This window comes from Pseudomyrmex gracilis, unplaced genomic scaffold (genome assembly GCF_002006095.1).
Source record: "Pseudomyrmex gracilis isolate BER0280 unplaced genomic scaffold, ASM200609v1 scaffold_44, whole genome shotgun sequence".
Classification (NCBI taxonomy): domain Eukaryota; kingdom Metazoa; phylum Arthropoda; class Insecta; order Hymenoptera; family Formicidae; genus Pseudomyrmex; species Pseudomyrmex gracilis.
The window spans coordinates 422,571-441,586 of NW_018020628.1; the positions used below are offsets into that span (position 1 = coordinate 422,571).

The 19,016-nt window shown below is 40.7% G+C and overlaps 1 protein-coding gene across 7 annotated transcripts; it reads right to left on the minus strand.

Annotated features, from left to right (window-relative positions):
- Positions 1-37: 37 nt before the first annotated feature.
- LOC109853128 (myosin-IIIb-like) lies at positions 38-18,723 on the minus strand. 7 transcript variants are annotated; one of them, XM_020424937.1, is made up of 17 exons: positions 18,630-18,723; positions 16,915-17,535; positions 8,062-8,396; positions 7,554-7,835; positions 6,804-7,388; positions 6,331-6,722; positions 5,897-6,225; positions 5,269-5,775; positions 4,776-5,059; positions 4,402-4,676; positions 3,930-4,300; positions 3,734-3,844; positions 3,361-3,617; positions 2,951-3,159; positions 2,738-2,821; positions 2,248-2,412; positions 38-1,758 (listed from the first exon to the last, which is right to left on the minus strand). In XM_020424937.1, the coding sequence occupies exons 3-17, from the start codon at positions 8,392-8,394 to the stop codon at positions 1,005-1,007; spliced, it is 4,938 nt and encodes a 1,645-aa protein (XP_020280526.1). In that variant the 5' UTR covers positions 8,395-8,396; positions 16,915-17,535; positions 18,630-18,723; the 3' UTR covers positions 38-1,004. The 7 variants fall into 7 exon arrangements, with proteins under 7 accessions (XP_020280526.1, XP_020280527.1, XP_020280528.1 ...); XM_020424938.1 differs by lacking the exon at positions 18,630-18,723 and adding an exon at positions 8,642-8,797 and having other exon boundaries at positions 16,915-18,601; XM_020424943.1 differs by lacking the exon at positions 18,630-18,723 and adding an exon at positions 2,076-2,097 and having other exon boundaries at positions 1,652-1,758; positions 16,915-18,604.
- Positions 18,724-19,016: the final 293 nt, after the last annotated feature.

The window sequence follows — 19,016 nt, forward strand, 5'->3', positions numbered from 1 at the left end:
GGAAAATAAGTAAACGAATTATCACTGATATAATCTTTACTTTGGGTATAAGTAGATTATTTCAAAAATCGATTTCTTTATTATCAAACAGAACAACTAATGTGAACTTGACATTCCACTGAAGTTCACAATTGTAACGAATTACATATTCCACAAACGCGAAAGTGTTTACTAATAAAATAGGTTTTCATCAATTTTTTTAATTTATTTGTTTTTAAGGATATAGACGCTTATGATTTTAATAAAGCTAATCATGACTAGTTCTAGACGCGCTCTACTTTCGCGTATTTTTATAATAAATAACAGGGTAAAAGTTGACGCGCGCGTGCGCGCGGCGATGTAACACGATAAAACTGTGGTGATTATTTCATATAAGGATATAATGCAGAACGAAGAGTCAATATTTTTGATGAAATCAATCTCCCATCGCCGAAATATTTCATTCTGTAACATGTAAAATCTGAAAATACGATTTTATCTGCATTACGCATATATACTGTATCACATTTGTAAACAATTATTTATATAACAGCATAAAACTCTCAACAATTATTTCTTTTTCAGTTAATGGCCATGTAATAATAGAAAATTTATCTTACATATATGCACCGAGAAAAAAGATCAAGAAAATGTTATTTAATCCAGTTACACGTGGCGATCGAAAATTATCAACCAAATATTTGTTAATCCAAATTTAAAGAAATATCACACTCTATTAATTAATTCTGATAGGCTTGAAGTAAAAGCAACTTCAAGTAACAATTGACTGCGAATTAAATATATTAAATAATAATATATTAAATATATATATTTTTTTATCTGGCATCGTAATCTTTTTTCTCAGTGACATATTGCAAAACAAATTAACAAATAACTTGTCAATACTTTACAACAATAACCCACGTTATGAACATTACGTATCGAAGTAAAATCTCATTCTTTTTGTGAGGTCAAAAAAATATTGAGGAAATATTTCTACCGAATAATACTAAGTATGTGACACATCACTTTTTTCCATTGGCTAGTTTGCTTTGGGTCGGTGCCAACGGCGCTCTTCTCTTAACGTGTTTCTCTGGAACTTTGTCCTTTGGCAGTGGCACTCCGTTAGAAACGATTCCGCCTTTTCTCTTCCTCAGGGACTCCGTCGGGAGATATCCGGTCGGTCTTAGCAGCTGCCTGAAATTGTAAGGACCGTTAATATCCTCCGCGTCGCGCTCGACCTTGGCGTTCTCCTGACGCTTTTCGATCACTGTCGGCCTTAGAAGCTGCCTGAGGTTAGCCGCTATATTGTACGTGTCCTTTCGGAGTTCTTCCTGATCCGGCGATTTTCCGTTTGCTAATCGATTGATACCGTTTTTGTGGTTCACGTTATTTTGACAATTCTTCATTCGGTAATCATTGTGTTTATAATTCGATCGATCCGACAATCTTTCGGGTTTGTTATGCGTCGAACCGTTAGTTAATTCGGACTGATCGGTGTTCACAATCTTCATTTGATTCTTTGCTACGTCATTATTTACGTTGTAGAAGATTTGATGGTTGCTGTAACCATTGACCGAGTGCTCATTGACGGAATTCTGATGACCGTTAACGAGATTCTGCCCATTAACGGCGCTCTGCCGTTCGTTTACGACGTTGTGTCGATCGTCGATTGCGAATCGTAAGCCAGATGGATCGTGGATATGCGGAGTACCGGTGGCACGTTGTACTGCGGCGCGTGATTGCAGGTCGTTGCTATACACGTCATTAATCCTTGTACTGAAAAAACATGTCGGTTTTTTTTCTCAAATTTGTTCTCTGAGAAGAACTTTAATGAATTTTGTAAATAACAGCGAATAAAAACCTCACTACATCGTGACTTCGAGCTTCGCACGCAGACAAAAAATATACAAATGAAAATTAAGATGTATGATGCACGAATTGTGTTTTTTTTTATTTTTTTTTTTTTTATTATTATTATTGCCTAGTCTAAATGTAATAAGCACTTTGATATTAAATAATGCGTAAATTTCTACGCGAGGAATAACATGAATCGAAACTGTATCTGGCAGCGACGTATATATTTATGACTTTACCTGGAAATTTGCCATTATGCCTCTGGCAATGCGAAATAACACACACACAAATGCGAAATTAGTCCTCGGCATACACGTTTGTTCGAATATAATTTGACGCTAAGTAGTATTGGTTGGTACGTATTACAGTTTCGCGCCATTCATTTACGTTTATATATGGCACGATACTTACCTCATATTTTTCTTCGAGTCTTCGTTTTGTTGCGAGTCGGACGGTTGTTTCAGAGCCTTGTGCCAAATGTCTGACAAATGTTGTTCCGGCGCTACGGTAAAATCGCTGTGGGCCACACGATCCCTCCTCTCGGCACTCACTTCCAGAATGTGACCGCTCCGATTCCTACATACATGCGAACAAATTATCTCGTTACGTTGATGGAAAAGTGAAGTTTACAACACAGCGTGCACATACACATCGATCGTATACAATATTTGACGGCTGTGAGAATATATTCGAAAATAAACGCAAATAAAAAAAGGCGAGAAGAATTGACAAAAAAACAGATTAAAGCGGTCAAACAAATATATCCGGCAAATCTACAATTTATAGCTCGGAGTGTATTTTTCCGGTATCCTCCTTGTTTTCTCTGCGATACATAAAATGATGATGAATACTAGCATTAAAGCAAATTGATACAAAGATACAGAGATCGGGCCGGATATACCTCGACGATGATGGATGAAGGTCATTTTCTCGCCGTGTCAACGGTGAGTCCCAGCCAACTTCGTCTTCTTCGAATTCCGAACCACTTGCGATGCGAGTGCCAGAAGCATTTGAAAATTGTAATTTAAATTTCCAGTTTCGTTTTGCGAAACACGTGAATCGAAGCGCAACACGAACGATATTTTTTTTTCTCGATTTATATATATATCTGTACCTGCTCATCTCTTCCTTGAGATCCCGGTAATACTTGACGCTGTCGTCCTCTTCCAGTTGCTTGCCGCTGCGATACTGCAGCACCGGCTGCACCATGTTGAATCCTTCCGGACGAACGTAATCGGGTGGCGGATCCTCGATATCGTTCAGTCTTATTCCGGGCTTATTACGACGCAGAATCTTGTGCACTTCCTGGTTCTTCATGTGAACCTATCGCGACAGAAAAGTACAGTCGCAACTAATTTGATAATAATAATTCAATTGAATCAACTTGCGCTTGATAAGAAATGAACGTTTAATACAATTTTGTATAATATCAAGGAAAAAGAAGAGATTGTAATTAAGTTCGAGTTTTAAACACGATAAAATTTCTGCTTGATTCAGAATCAGGATTCTGAAGTTCTTGATTACATTTTGAGAAAACTGGATTAGATCCGCTTGCCGCAATTTGGGATGTACAGGATCTCTCGGAGGCGGTTTCTTGCGGACTGCTTTTTCCTCTTTTTTATACCATCTTTGAACGATAAAGGCCGCGTCCTCGTGCTTCAGTCCCTCGCGTAACAATGCCTTGAGACCGTCGTGTATGTTGTCGTAATTGTTCAGAATTCTCTTGAAACGCTCCTCCAGTTCGTATCCGAATCGTTTGCGAATGGTGTAACCTCGGAAGTCTGTGCAATTAAAAAATTTAATTGCACGCAATTATATATATACACAGTTGCGTGTATACGCGATTGTTATTGAAATTACACGCGAGCGACAGATTGCAGATTTTTATTGTACTTACGACTTTGTATGACGGTCGCGGCGACATTCTTTTCCAAGTTTTTACGCGGTCGACGCTGTTTTTCGCGATTATTTACATCCGCGTGTTCCTGTAACTTGCGAGTCGTTTCTTCTACAACAAAAACAAATAATGTAAAACAAAGATAAACAATCGTGTCGCGAGTTGTTCGAGAAATTTACGAGAGAATTTAACTCACGCGGTAGTGGCAAATCGGTCGTCGTAGTTTTTTCTTGCGCGCGTTTTTGGGCCAACATCGTTTCCGTATTTTTCCGAGCTAACCATCCTCGGATATGGCGCTGCAATGTGACCACGGATACCGCGAACTGCCATTTTTGTTTTCTGAATCGCATCTTCGCGAGCCATCGTCGAACGCACGCTTGAACCATAACGATCTTTTTCAACTGGTCCTCGTACAATTTCGAGAGGAATTCTACGTGGTAGTACTTGAGGAAGACCTTCGTCTTGCCTAATGCCCATCCGTCCATCTTTAAACGTACCAAGAGAAGCCGACAGTTGTCTCGAGTGGCAACCACGCGCTCGTCGTACCCGAAAGCAAGGAAGCAATATCTAAAAAAATTGTTTTTACAGACAAAGTTGATATAAAAATTGCGTACAAAAGATACCATCCAAGTATTTTGTTCGCAATTATTTACGCAACTCCGAAGTACCTTTTGAGAAATTCGTTGAATGGTATTCTATGGGAAAATCCGTTTTGTCTTATACGTATCGTTTCGAGAACACCGGTATATCTCAATTGCTTGATAACCTTCTCTTTGTCGAAGAATCGCGGACTCCTCGAATCGTTTGGTTTTATGCACCGAACGAACTGAGGCGAACCAGACACCATTTTTTGCAACAGATCCATCAGGGAATAACGGAAGTACGTCGCGACTGTCTGTTGAGCTCTGGATTGCGATGCCAAGCCTCGACTAGAATAACGTTCCTATGCACGAAACATTAATGTAACAATGCGCGTTGTGAAATTCTGTTTCTTGTAAAACAAAATTGTGAAAAATACACGCAGGGTGTAAGCGCGCAATACCTTTGTGTCTTGATTCGATTGTAATCTTCTCGAATCGTTCTCCTGTAGCGCCGAGTACAGATTACCGGTTTTCGTGATCGGACATTGGAACAGGAAACGAACCATGTCGTACTGCGATTGTCGTACCAGTTGAATGACTTCGGGCGGTAGGAAGTTCCTGTTTTTCTCGAGGAATCCCTCGGCTTGATAGACAACGCGACCGGCGAAATGATGAATCGCGAAACAGACCGCGTCCGATTTCGGCCGTACGTAGAACTTTGATTTGATGTTGTTGTGGAACTTTTCTGCGAGTGAAATTGCAAAGCAAAGGTGAAAAAACACAATTCGTCAAGATTCCGTTATTGAGAGAATTAAAAAGAAAAAAATTAGAGCTTTGAAATATCTCTTGAGACATTTTCTATTTGGAAGAGAAAGCAAAATATCAGAGTTACAGAGACATCGCGAAGCGCGTAAATTGGCGCGTTTTACGAAATAACGCATCTAAAATATTCACCAATCAGGGATCGATTGGTCGCTCTGGGAAATCGACTCTCCTCGTCGAGAAGCGCGAGCAGTCCCATGGGCTTGCTGAGCAGCATGTCGAGAACCGGCCTGTTGTCGGAAAACTCGACGAGGTCCACCGGTATTCCCTCGGCCATGTACTCCTGTTGCTCCCACGTGAAGATGTGCTGGTTGAAGTAGTACTGTATCTGCTCGTTGGCTATGTTGATGCAGAGTTGCTCGAACGAGTTTCTGGGAAAGTTCTCGAAGCCGAAGATGTCGAGCAGTCCGATCGCCAGCGGCTCATAATTTGGCGAGCGATTGAAACACAGCAAACAATTGATCTGGTTGACCATCCAATCGAACAGCCGGCCGTAGAGACCCTTGGCCATAGCGTCGCGAGCCGCACGGGCCTCGGCCACCGTATTGTTTCGAGTAATTGTCTCGCCTCTGGTCATTACCGAGTTTGATGTCAGAGCTTCCAAGAGATCGTTTTGCTCGACGCCGAGTAGTTTCGAGACTGAAAGTGAAGTGTGCAATTTTATTGCGGCACGTTTTTCTCTACGGTTAATTATCGCAATATATTTGCAATCAAAACGATATTTTAGACAAGAGGATTCTTATTTTTTTTTTTTTTTTACCTCTATGCAACGGAATAGTGTCGACTAATCTGCTCTTATTGTCGGTGTTGTCTTCCGTAGCCACTTCGGCAAATTCAATGTCGCCCAGATGGAGTATAGCGGCTAAAACTCGATACACCGTGTCTACCTCGCTGTCTTGAAATCCGAGCACCTTGAACCCCATCTTGAGCTGCTGGAACTTGTCGATGTGCGTCTGCGACGTGTGACTGTAATGCGTGAGATATCGATGACATCTTCGAAGCTCGGGATCGAGATAAAATTCCGAGAGACGATTGTCCGCTTCCAAGCCGTCGTACATGTAATAGAAGATGTGGAAGTTCCGCTCACCTCTGACAAAATATTACACGTGTTATTTTTCTCCGACGATCGATTCGTTGCACGAGAGCTGCAGAACATAATTTACGTGTGTACAAGACTTCATTTCGAAAACTTACTCAGCCTGAGCTATCACTCGAGACTGTTCCAACAGGTATACCGAGATTCGCGCGCCGGTCACTTTTCCGCCCTTCGTCATCGTCAGGTCCAGATATTTTCCGAATCTGGACGAATTTGCATTGATACCGGTTGTGGCGTTGCCGAAAGCCTCCATTATAGGATTTATCTGAAGTATTCTCTCCTCGAGATTGCGATTCGGCGCTTTGCTCAGATACACGAGCTGTTTTAAAAGCAGATTCGCGCTCTCCGTTTTCCCGGCGCCCGATTCACCGCTAATTACTATCGCTTGGTTTTGACGTTGATGAAGAAGCGCTTGATACGCCGCGTCGGCAACTGCGAATATATGCGGAGGATTGTCCGATCTCGCCTGACCTTTATATCGTTTTTGTTCCTAAAAACAAAGCGTAAATATCATTGCGACATATTAATTATTTAGTTCTGATCGTTTGTATATAAACGCGGAGATACTTACAATACCAGTGTATAAACCAAGATTGGTAAAGGGATTAACGGCAACTAATATATCTCCGATGTACGTGTATATCTGCGCCTGCTCGTATCGATGCTGCAATTGATCGACAATAGCCTCTTCCGATAGCATGTCGAGAGCCGCCAGATCGTCCATGTACATCTTCTCCGGTCTAGTTTTGCGGTCAGTCTTCAATTTGCCGTGCTTCGTCGTTATCTCCGGTTGCCGGTGTACACGACCCTCCGCTCTCTGCCTACAAATCTCTTGGCGTAGTTGATCCCTGATCTTCCCGACGATCGGCTCCACGTTCATCAACAGTGGATGTTCCTTCAATTCGCTTGCAAACGGCCGATGCTCGAGATCCTTCACCAGGCATTCGGCTATAAAGTCCAACAACTCCGGCGTATGTATGTCTGGATTTTTCAGGGACGGCGGAGGGTTTCTCGGGATTTGAAAGAGCGCCCGCATAGGATGCAGATCCGACAGGGGCGGATCGCCCTCTGCTAATTCGATAGCGGTGATACCGATCGACCAAACGTCGCAGCGCGAATCGTACGAGGAGTCCAATTGTTGCTCGCAAGCTATCACCTACGGTGAAATTCAGATTGATCGAGGGGCGCGATTTATTTACATTTGCAATTTGCAAAAATCGCAAAATTTTTCGCATCGTTCGCTTTTGTACTCGTTTTGATTACTTGTTGTTGTACAAGTTTCGCTTCTAAAAAGTAAACGAACCGTTCAACGTAAACTTACTTCTGGTGCCATCCAATATGGCGTTCCGACAGATGTGTTTTTCCTGGCAAGCGTCTCGGCCAGATGCGAAGACACGCCAAAATCGACCAATTTGACGCGCGCTTCCTCAGTGAGCAGAATGTTGTGACCTTTCACGTCACGATGCATGCAATGATTACTGTGCAAAAAGATCAGCGCTTCGACGGTCTCCTTTAAGATGTAAGCTATTTGGTCGTCCGTTAGGCGACTGCCGCGTTTTTTGAGACCTTGAACCAGATCGGTCACGGAACCTCCGGTGCACAACTGGAACCGAAACAATTAACATTTTACACACCTCGATTCCGTTCCTTCTCCCGAAAATAATATGATTTGCAAAGAAGAAGAGCCGCGGAGGAAAACTTTGTAGCTTTTCAAACATTTATATTAGAAAGTGTTTTAATTAACTGATTTGTTTTCGAGTTTTTGTAGTTTCTCTTCTATCGAAAAAGTCATCACATGGATTCTTTTGTGAAAGTTTTAATAACGATACCTCCATCACGAACCACAATTGATCCTCCTCCTGACCAGGTTTGGCGCGCTTCAGAAACAAACCGTGAAAAATAGGAATATTCGGATGCAGACTCAGATCTCTCAGCACCAGATATTCCTCCTCAATCTCCTCGATATTATCAGCGACGTTTTCCAGTATCTTGATGGCCACCTTGTTGCCGGTCTCTTTGTCGTAAGCGGCGTACACTTCGCCGTACGTACCCTCGCCGATCATTTCTTCCAGTCGAAAACGCTCCCCGGGATCCGGTATCACGTCAAAATTGACGTGTTGACTGAGGCCGTGATACGCCATGTTGGTCCCACCTCCGGTCATTTCTGTACAGCAAATTGTTAAACACAGTTCTGTTAAACAAACAATCGTGTCGGACAGAAAATAATTTTGTTACTGAGACTAAGAAAAAAAAATTGTAAACGTCTAACGTTTGACTACGTCAATTCAATTTTTATTTTCTTCGCGAACGTCGACAATTTCTAAAACATATATAATGTTAAAAAATATTATTATCTCAATTTGTTTCTTTCTCTCTCGAAGATTTGACAAAAATATTGATGAATAGAACCTTGATGAATAGAAGACGTATCGAGAAGTGTTGTTAGTTCGAAGAGCAATATACTACTGGAAGCTCTTTTTTCCACCTTGATACTGTTAACTACTTAATAGTATTAGGCTCACAGAGACCGGCGCACTTCGTCTCAGAAAAATAGGTCTGCGCTACCTAAGAAAAATATACTCTGTTCAATTTGATCCTTTCTTCGCGTAATTGTTTTCGTTATTGAAACATTAATTGTGACAGAGGAGAATTTTATTGAAAAAGTGCCACAAAAATCATTTTTTTAACATAGATAAAGATTACTAAGAACGTTCAATTTTATTGCGTATGCATTAATGTTTATTCACGTTGAGCTTTATGATAAAATATCTTTAGCGGTATGTAATCGTATAAAAGACACTAATGAGAAAATATCTTATCTCGATATGTTTGCGATGAAAAATGCGATATATATGCGTAGATACTTTTATATTAATAGAAAGTATACCGCGCGCGTACAAATCTCGTCTGAAATAAATAGAATTACAACGTGTTTTTACTGCGCGCGCGTATCTTATCTGAGGAATTCGAGGTTTGCTTTATAAATGAATCTCACTTTGTTTTTAACAACAACAACAACATTCATGTTGACTTTAATTATGGAAGTCCTACCCAATTGAGAGAGTGAGAGAGAGAAGCCATGCAAAAGATCGGAGACTAGCTGTGGCTTCGAAACGACATTTTGTTGTTCCAAATTGGATACGCACGCGACTACTGCAAATGGCAAATATATACAAAGTAAACCGACCTTGAGATATGTCTGTTTTCGCAAAATGTTGTAGTTTCGAGTCAAGACAAATTGCTTATGCGACGTTTCGTGTGACAATGTGATAAGTCGAAACACGTATTTTCAGATATGATGTGCTCACGTATCTCGCTGCAAGGAACCGTTTTTACTCGATGTTCGTTCGTGCATATCGGCGAAAGGATTTCTCTCGCGATGCTTCGTAGCCCCGTCTTACTAATTTTCGACGCGCTTAATTTCACTAGGTATGTAGATTGTAGTCTCTCGTAGCGTGACTGACAAGAATGCGCCTTAATTAAACATAAAACATTGTACGTTAAACCGCGTTTCTATTGCAATTCTTAGCATTAATGAGAATCGTAAATGATCGGCGATGAGCGATCGGCTGAGTGATCGATTAGACCGAGCATTAATTGCAAGAGTAAACGATCGAAAAGTCGGGATAAAAACTTCACATTTCAACGATAATTAAGATCGTGATCGTGCATTCCTTTTCTTAATTCTCTTTTGAAACGTGCAAAATTTATACGCGTTAATTATACGCGCGCATAATTATATCCACTGCGTAAATAAAATGGCGGGAATAGTGTCAAAGGAGCTTTTATTAATTGTTTGCACGTGCGGCAGTCCGCACATGTAATTATAATGATTACCGTGGAATTATCCTGTTAAATTACCAGCTTGTACGTAACGTAAACACACAAACACACACACGCACGCAACAACGGTTTACACGCAAAAGTTGACTTTTGTGGAAATTCCACCTCTTGTGTTTAAACATTTGTGTGTGCGTGTATCTCTAAAGATTCACGTATAAATAATCCAGTAAATCCAGTAATCTTAGACACTCATGTCTGATGGCATGAGCGCCTTCCTTGTTTTTCTCAAAGAATAAGAAATAATGAAACAATATTTAAAAAAAAAACAAAAAAACAAGTAAAATTTATTTGGTTCAGTGTTGCTTCTCGTTTATTATTATGATCAGTCACAGTTGTGTTTCGAGCGATGCTCATTTGTGCGACGTGTTTCTTCATCCATCTATTTCACAGATCGATACCCTCAGCTGCGGACATTTTACTGCAATTTCTACGAAGGCATTGTCTTTGGCGATCGTCGAAAGGATAGTCATCGCGTTCGAGGATCGCGTCCACGAAAACATTTCACTGCGAAAAAGACCGTGATGCGAGCGCGTTTCGATCTCACGGTTCGATACCTTCGAAGGTATCAATTGCTCGGATTGCAATAACCAATCGCCAGTATCCTCGATCACGTGCCGACCAGATGTATCAGAGCGAAGAAACCCGTCGTGAAATCGGCTTAAGGGTTCAGCTGCAAAGTAACGTCCTCTTGCCTTGGACAATACTTGGCAGAACGAAACTAACCAAACGTGATGCCTAAGCCACAACTGTAACGGCTTCTTATGACCCGTTCGTGCGGAGAACTTTTATCGATTGTTAAAGAGGAAAGTCACACTTTCCTCTTCAACTTATATAATAATAACACAACTGTATTATATGTCTCTCTCGAATCTAGGTGGATAAATGGGAGATCTGTATAGGTGGATAAATGGGAGATCTGTGTGAAATAAAAAATTGAATTTCCGACAATAAAGATGACGGTTTTCGAAGAATTGGTGCTGCAGTTGACAAGAGTGTTGCTCGGGCAAGAAGTCGTTTCTACATTGTCGCAATTTAACGTGGAACGGTGAGTCCGCGAGTGGAAAAGCGTAACAGTCCTTTATTACGGCGTTCAGGCGACCATCGGCGGTATAATTATCGTGTCTCCGGGAAGACACATTGGGAAAACAATGTGTCGGCTTGCATCTGTCGTCGATGGAATGATTACTCGCGAAAGCAAAGAACGGGGATAACTTTCCATTTTTATATCGCGCGTTCTTTACGTGTAGCGATTACTTCCTTTTTGTCCGATTCTTTTTTTTTTCTAGTAGAAGTTGTTGGTTGTGTTTCAGACTTGCGATCGCGATATCTGTAACGAGGACATTTCATCGATCGTCAAAATCCAGTTCGGCGAGTTTTGCGTTGCGTATTTTTATCTTGCGACCACTCTTGATACGATCGACAGATATTACGGATTCGAATTTATAAATAATAAGAAGTTCGATGAGAAGTTAAAACAGCGAGAAAGAGAGAAAAAGAAAAGAGAGAGAGAGAGAGAGAGAGAGAGAGAGAGAGAACGCGCGTTAAGTACATTTCAACAATTAAGTATTCGTATTTCCGCTTTCATGATCGTCTTATTCATGCCTCGCCGATAAATCGCTCGGTCGACGTAGCTCGCGGAGAAAGACTCGCGCGAAGAAAAAACACGTGACGAGAAGAAGCAAAAAAGAGATATGCGAATTGTTACTCACGCGCCGTGATGAATTTCTGCGGTTTGCGTTTAACGCGGTCGTATGTCAAACTGTTCGGAGCGCGCAAAAGGACGCGGGCGGCTTTTCCCGATTGTACATACATACGTTACGCAGCCGCGGTTCCGCTGGTTTAATCTTTTCAGCGTGACGACGTAACGGTACAGTGCGTGCCATCAATGACTACACGGCGCTCCCGTGCGTAATGTTCTCTACGCGCTGTGCGGGATCACGTACATGCGAATTTCGCCGAAACAAACGCGCGCACATGTGCTAACGTTAATTTGCACCAAACGAAATAAAAAAACGCAATTATGGAAATCGCGATTGGCGTGGCGCGGCATAAGCACGTTCGCCAAAAGTGTGTCGGCGGCGTTCGCGTATATCGTTTTGTTCAGTCAAAGAAAAGATTCGTATCGGATTTGTTTACGCTATGTACAAATAAACAATTACACATTCAACAAGACTGTAAACATGTTTTTTTAGGCGATACTTATAGAAAGTAATAAGCAGACGATACAGTCATGCAAAAAGTTTCTGGTCAGGCGACCGGGCTTTCAGCTTTCGATTCGATGAGTTATCGTTGCGAGACGCGAGAAACTCGATCGTTATTTGGTCGCGGGTTATTGCAATTTCTACGAGTATTTGTGGCTGCGAACGGCAGGGTCGAACATTTCACGTCGGTTCTTCTTCGAGTATTCGCTCCGTTAGAGACTAAAAGAATCGCAGCTTCTTTTTATTTTTCTTTCTGTGTAGAAATTGGACTGCTTGCTTGGAATATCTTGCAGTATCTTTACCAAACGAGCCGTCGCCGGGAAAATCTTCCACTAAAGGAGGTGAACGGTATATAAAGATAGATGAGCGCGCGGTTTCTTTTAACGATCGAAATTTTCAAACGAACCACGAAGGAACCGCTCTATTAACTATGCGTCCGTTCATTGTCTCGCGCGACGAAGAAAATCCGAGAAACTTTAGGCGTCCGTTCGTCGCTAACGCGATGAGATGTTTGAGACTAGAGTGCGAGATTTTTTTTTTTTTGCGCCGCGAAGGATGAGTCAAGTGATACACAGAGTGTGTATACATACATACGTGGTGTACGTACATAGCAAACGGTGGAAACACAATTGCGCCGCTTTTTCAATAAGGCGAAACACGATGCATGTAACCCGAGCCGCTTTGTATGCAAATAAAGCGGGCGGTATTTGCGACACAAAGCTGCGCAGCAGCCTAAATATAGAAATCTCACCTGAAAGGAAGAGCCACGCAACATCAAGATATATACACGAAAGTATAATCGTCATTTAACTGCTTCGCTGAGCGGCTGCCATGCCGTATATACCGGAGAACGGAATTGAGAAAAGAACGTGTCCGTGAAAAAAAAAGTCGTTCATATATGGACAAGTTTGATTCTGATAAAAATAATTAAATATAATTATACGTAATTATATCTATGAGATCGAGACGACCTCATATGTAACTGTATATAATTACATTATCTTGTTGCAATTAATAACCAGAGATATAACACTTGTTCGTATATGAGGGACTTTTTTTTCCTGGATCTTTGCTTTCTAGTCATTGTCACTGCGCGCCACACCAATGTGTGTTGCCACCTGCCGCTTGCGATCTTCTTTGATTGTGTCTAACAGAGAAAGAGTAAATTGAAGCGTTTTGTGCCATTTACGCGAACGTGAGAAAATAGAGATTTAATTATGCGAAGGCGAGAAAAATGATACCGCGCGTTTTACATTCCAAACGCGCTCAATGAGTTTAGAAAAGAAAAAAAAATAAGAAACGATTTAAGAAACGATTCTCAAACTTGACGATATTATAATATTAAAGAAAACTGGCGTATAAAGTGCTCGCTTATTTCTCATAAAAATAACGCTCGAGAGAAAGAAATAATCGCGGTGCATTTGTATGCGACACTCGGCTTTCATACAGTTGATGCGCTTCCGTGACGATAAATCTCGGTTGGCACTGAGAACAATCGCGTGCCATTCGAATCACGACACACCATGCGATATACTAAAACGCGATACCCGCTCGTACACATTTTTACAAGAGATATTGTAAAACGACCGACGAATATCTCGATTGGAAATATCTGACGAATTTTTGAATTGACGACTTGTCGGCGTCGTAATTAAAGCAAGACATTTTCATTTCAAACGAGTTCCTCTTCCCCCTCAGAAAACAATTTTGGGATAATGTAAATGTTAATCTGTTATGTGTTGAGATTTCTGCAAGCGGAATAATATAATTTGTAAGAGCAGAGCAAGCATGTGTTTGTCCATATTTGTGTCACTTTCTACATGTATTTATAAAATATCCTCTTTTAACACACAAAAACTTTAACAAACAAACTTAGAAAGTTTTTATATAATTATTTTATTTTGATATTTTTTTTCAGCACAGTAAATTCACAGTTGCGAGACTCTTTCCTGAAAATTGGCGAGATCTCGCGGTGGCGGAATCAATTCCGCCGAGGAAATAGAAATGTACTTCCCGAGTGCAGCGATGCGCGCGAAAAAAAGTCATGTAACAGTATCCGCTGTTACATTGTACCGTACTGAATCTATTATTTTTACGACGCGTCTGTGGAGCTTCTCCTCTCGTAATGCGCGTGGGGAAAGTAACGAATTCGCGGCTTATTCGCGGAAGTATCCGCTTATTAATGACAAAAAAACATATAGACAATATGCATATGATATCAAAATGAAATACATGCAAACGAGAATTTTATGTACAAAATAGTCCAACAGGAACGAGGGAAGTGAGTCAAGAGCATGACCGAGAACAATCGGTTCTCACGTGACCGTCTGACGAAATCACAACCGTTCAAACCGCGCTGCAACGATCAAATCGCGTTTCTTTTCATATGATACTTTCTCTGACGTAATCATTTCCTTGTAACTGTAATAAGTGTGTTTCATAGATTTCCTTCCTGTGACGAGTGTTGACGCATAGGTCGAGGAGCACGTCTCGTCATTACGAGACTTCAGATTTAGTGGCGAGTTATTAGCTTGGCGCAAAAATAATTGCGGCTCTCTTTTGTTATGTATTAAATAAAATTCTTTTTTGCTCATATACAAAACAAATCAAGATTATATATTTAATAATAATATCGTGAGATCGCAGAACTTTTGTCTCTGGACAGAAAAACTTTTAAGTAACATTCGCTTAGCGCGCAAATTATGCGTGTGTGTTTAATTCCACTTTATCCGTCAGAAACATTTTATAATGTAATAGATATTGCATTTTTCATACTTTTGTAGACTTTTCTTTCAATATTTTCTTCTTTATATTAGAATTGCTGGATCACCATAATTACGAGTACCGAACAGGTTTTTTTTTGTTGATGAGGCATGAGAGATATGCAAATTAATTTTCAGAAAATTAAACGATCTTTATCTACTCTGGTGGAACGAAAAGGCAATAATTATATACAGATCCTAATGTATATATATATATACAGCGATGGTTATAAGCCAAACACATACTGCGCCGAGGATATTACTTCCTCGAAAGTTGCTCACATAACTCGCATGTAACAGATATTTGATTAGCCGTGTTACCGGGCGCTATACGCGCGGATATGTATTCGGCGAAGTGCGCGCCGGTTCATTTAATTACGGTATCCCTACGTACCCTACAATCTTGATTGAGCGTGTAATTTCGCGGATGCGCGCGACACACGGTCGTGAAAGCAAGAACGTTTTTGCGCGATTTTGCTTAAATCGCAATTTATTCGCGATACTGTTGGTTTGCAATTACGAGTTGATTAAGAAACGCGTCAAATTATTAAAATTTAAAAAGAACGATCGATGAAACACGGAACACTCTTCGCGCATAACGTATCAATAAACGAGCGTGGGCAAAAGAACCGTAAACAGAATCAGTTGCGAAGAGCGGCCTTGGACGGATCACGTAATAAATGCGCGTGCGATTGATAACAAAGTGATTAGCAGATAAAAACAAAATAAAGCGTACATTGTTGTGGTGGTCACATTTTCGCTCTTTCTGTCTCTTTCTCGTGATTCACGAAACTCGCGTGACCACCGTTCAATATAACTGGTTCTCTATCGTTTTATTACCATCTTCGTCGAACATGTGAACATATCGACTGCGCTATATACGGCAACTTGCCGAGAAAGTTTTCAAGTGCCCTTTGCCGTGAGCGATCTTATGTTCCAAAAAACATGACCGTGACCATACTTTGCGTATTTTCGAGTTCAATGTGAGAGATGCTCGTCTTGCTCCATATAAAACACATTTATATATAACCTCTTGAAATTAATAACCATTATCGTGTGACGAATCACAAAAACACTCTATCACATATTTCACAATAGATAAAACCGCTCGAGTGTTTGTTTTTTTTTTTTTTTTTTCTAGAAAAGAAACGTTTTCTTAGACACTAGTGTTATCGGCGCTACAACAAGTGACTTTTCGTGATTCCTTATCAATTACTCATTATTCGTCATTAACAGCGAAAATAACAGCGATGTCGCATCACTCGTCCGATAACAGAAATTCGGCGTCACAATAAATTCTGGTTTTTGTTCAATTAAACCTCGCGACTTGCAACAAGTCGAAATAGTTGAGGGGGAAAAAACAGATAACGCACTTATACATAATTTATTAGTATAATATGTGCGTGAGTCTCGCGATATAATCAGCATTATTAAAAATAGATGACTTGCGCCCCGTTATAGCGCAATTAATCGAGTAGTCCGATCTTAGTTTGATAACCAATTATTATCCATGAGATATAATGTGCTCGCGGTAGATTTACGCGCTTGTTGAGAATTAAGATGTGGTAATTAACTTTAAGCCCGCACCTCGCGTGATACTTTTCTCGCTTTGCAGTCTTGTTTATTTTGAATTGTGTTGTTGTTGGCAATTTAATATAATATATATAAAGTACTATATTATATGATTTATATTTTTATATAAATGGCACATTTTAATACAAATGTGACATTTCTCTTAAGTTCCGAATATTTAAAGAAAGCATATAGAATTTGAAACAACACGTACGTGTACGCGAAAAAATTTTTTATTCCGATCGATGTAATTTGAGTCTCGAAAATACCGCAAATTTGCTGAATTACATTTGATATTACTCACGTATTCCGACGACGAGGTTTTCCACTAGCAAGCTCGAACCGTTCTGTCAACTACGATGAAGACACAAAAAAGAGAGAACAAGACACGATGCAATGACAGAGTTGCAGATCCGCTCGCGCGTCAATCACAGAAAAACGGTCGCGCGAATCAGCGGGACGAGTCCGATCGACGGCACTCGACAACTGTCTAACCGGCTGGACTACGAGAAGGTGGAACAGTATCAACCGACGTAGAGCACGGCTGCTTGTACGAATGCTTGGCGTCTTGAACGTGACGCCGGTCGTGTTTCGAAGGAAACCGCGCGTTGTATTTGCCCCTCTCCATCGCGCCCCGTCGTAGGTCTTCGTCCGCCGTAATCTTCTCTTCCGGGAGTCGTTCAGTTCTTTCTCATCGCGATCTCCATTGCCGCTTGCGATCGTCGCGCATCGAGTACGATTTTCAATCGATTCGATTCGATTCGCGCACGTCTTCGGAATTAATTTATTCCGTGCTATTTTTCATATCTTTGCCTTTCCTCGATCGAAAAAAAAGTTGCAGATCTCATCTACGTCAAAATTCGTCTTTGTATTTTCTTTGTAATTAATTGCATTTTCTCTTCTCTTCGCTGTTCAGCTGAAACTGCTGTGAAAATAAAAACAAGTCACACGATGATTGAAAGTCACCGATCAGAAGTCGATGCTCGCAACATGTTCGTTCACCGTTAAACAACTGAAAGTGCGAAAAATTGACGTTTATCTCCGAAGAATATCGCAGATGATCGCATACCGTTTCATTAATCATTGATGAAAGTCTTGTTCGACCGATTAGGCATCGTAACGCGTAAGACGATGAAGTCTCGATGTTTCGTTCTCTCACCTCGATATTTCTCCCGTCTTGTGTTCTAGCGCGTACATCGCAGATGCTCGTTAGAATTGCATCTTCAAATTAGCTTTCACCCATCCCTTATTCATTCTAATGTTGACGATCTTTCATCGATCAGCTCGAATCCCGCACAAATCGATTGCAGAGGATTTTTCAACAATAACTCAATCTCAAAGTGGAAATATTTAAGTCGATCGAACTAGGTTGCTGCATCAATCCGCTATTCTATCTTATTTCCCGCTACGCGTTCTCACGACATCCTTTTGATAGACGTTCCGTTTTTTTTCCCTTGTTGTTATCTCTGCTTCAATTTCGAAAAAATTACACGTTCACACGTTAATTGTGCCACGTAATGCGTATAATGGATGTTTACTATTGCGCAACGTCTTTCGGTATAATCGTGGTCTTTGTACACGTAATGAAAAGGTTTTGGAATAGCAGACTTTGCTACTTTCCATGCCGATATTGTGAGAACGAAACAGTGGATACGCGTTGACGATGAGATAATGTGCGAGATTTTTATTTGTAAAATAAATTATAATAATAATTCTTCACTTTTGTTTCGTGTCGTAAATTCGAAATGTCGTTGCGCTGTCAATAAGAAAATCTTATCGGAAATAACGACACGCTGCTGTCACAATAATAATCTCATTATTATTATTCTTATGTATCTTCTTTGAAATCTTTCCGTTCGGTGGCATTTACAATATATAATTTTTAAAGATCGCGCGAAACGGCGGATGTTGCGTTCATGGAAGCGTAGAAGCTCGGCCGATAAGCGAGATAACGTTTCTTCGCAACTCGACGTCACAGTCGGATAAGTCGCGGTTCAACGATGCGTGATAAGTACTCACATGCCACTTTTATTCCTCTCTCTCGTTGACATGAGCCGTGCTCGACGCGTGTACGTAGATAACGATCGTTGCTCGATCATACACATGGGCTAAGCTGCAGAAAGTGACTACTTGGTATTAATGACTTAGCCGCGAGAATCGAACGGTATCGATATCTCGACGCACGCAAGATTGATTCTGATAACGTTCGCAAAACGTTCTAAATGAATAGTATAGGGGTGTAATCAGAGAGAGTATTTTAGTGGAAAAATTTACTACTTCAAGTTTCTACTATTAACGTCATCGTAAAAGCGTATCTTTGCATTATCAAAAAGCTATTGAAGTGAAGAAACGATCATTGATTACAGCTGTACAATACAACAGTATTTGTTTATCAGTTCGAAGAAA

Bases quoted from the DNA above. Each gene is read 5' to 3' on its own strand.
- LOC109853128 (XM_020424937.1), bottom strand. From the start codon at position 8,394: ATGACCGGAGGTGGGACCAACATGGCGTATCACGGCCTCAGTCAACAC. The intron at 3,845-3,929 runs GTGAGTTAAATT...TTTTTGTTGTAG, and splicing joins GACCGATTTGCCACTACCGC to AAGAAACGACTCGCAAGTTA. The intron at 2,413-2,737 runs GTATATCCGGCC...GCATGTATGTAG, and splicing joins CTTCATCCATCATCGTCGAG to GAATCGGAGCGGTCACATTC.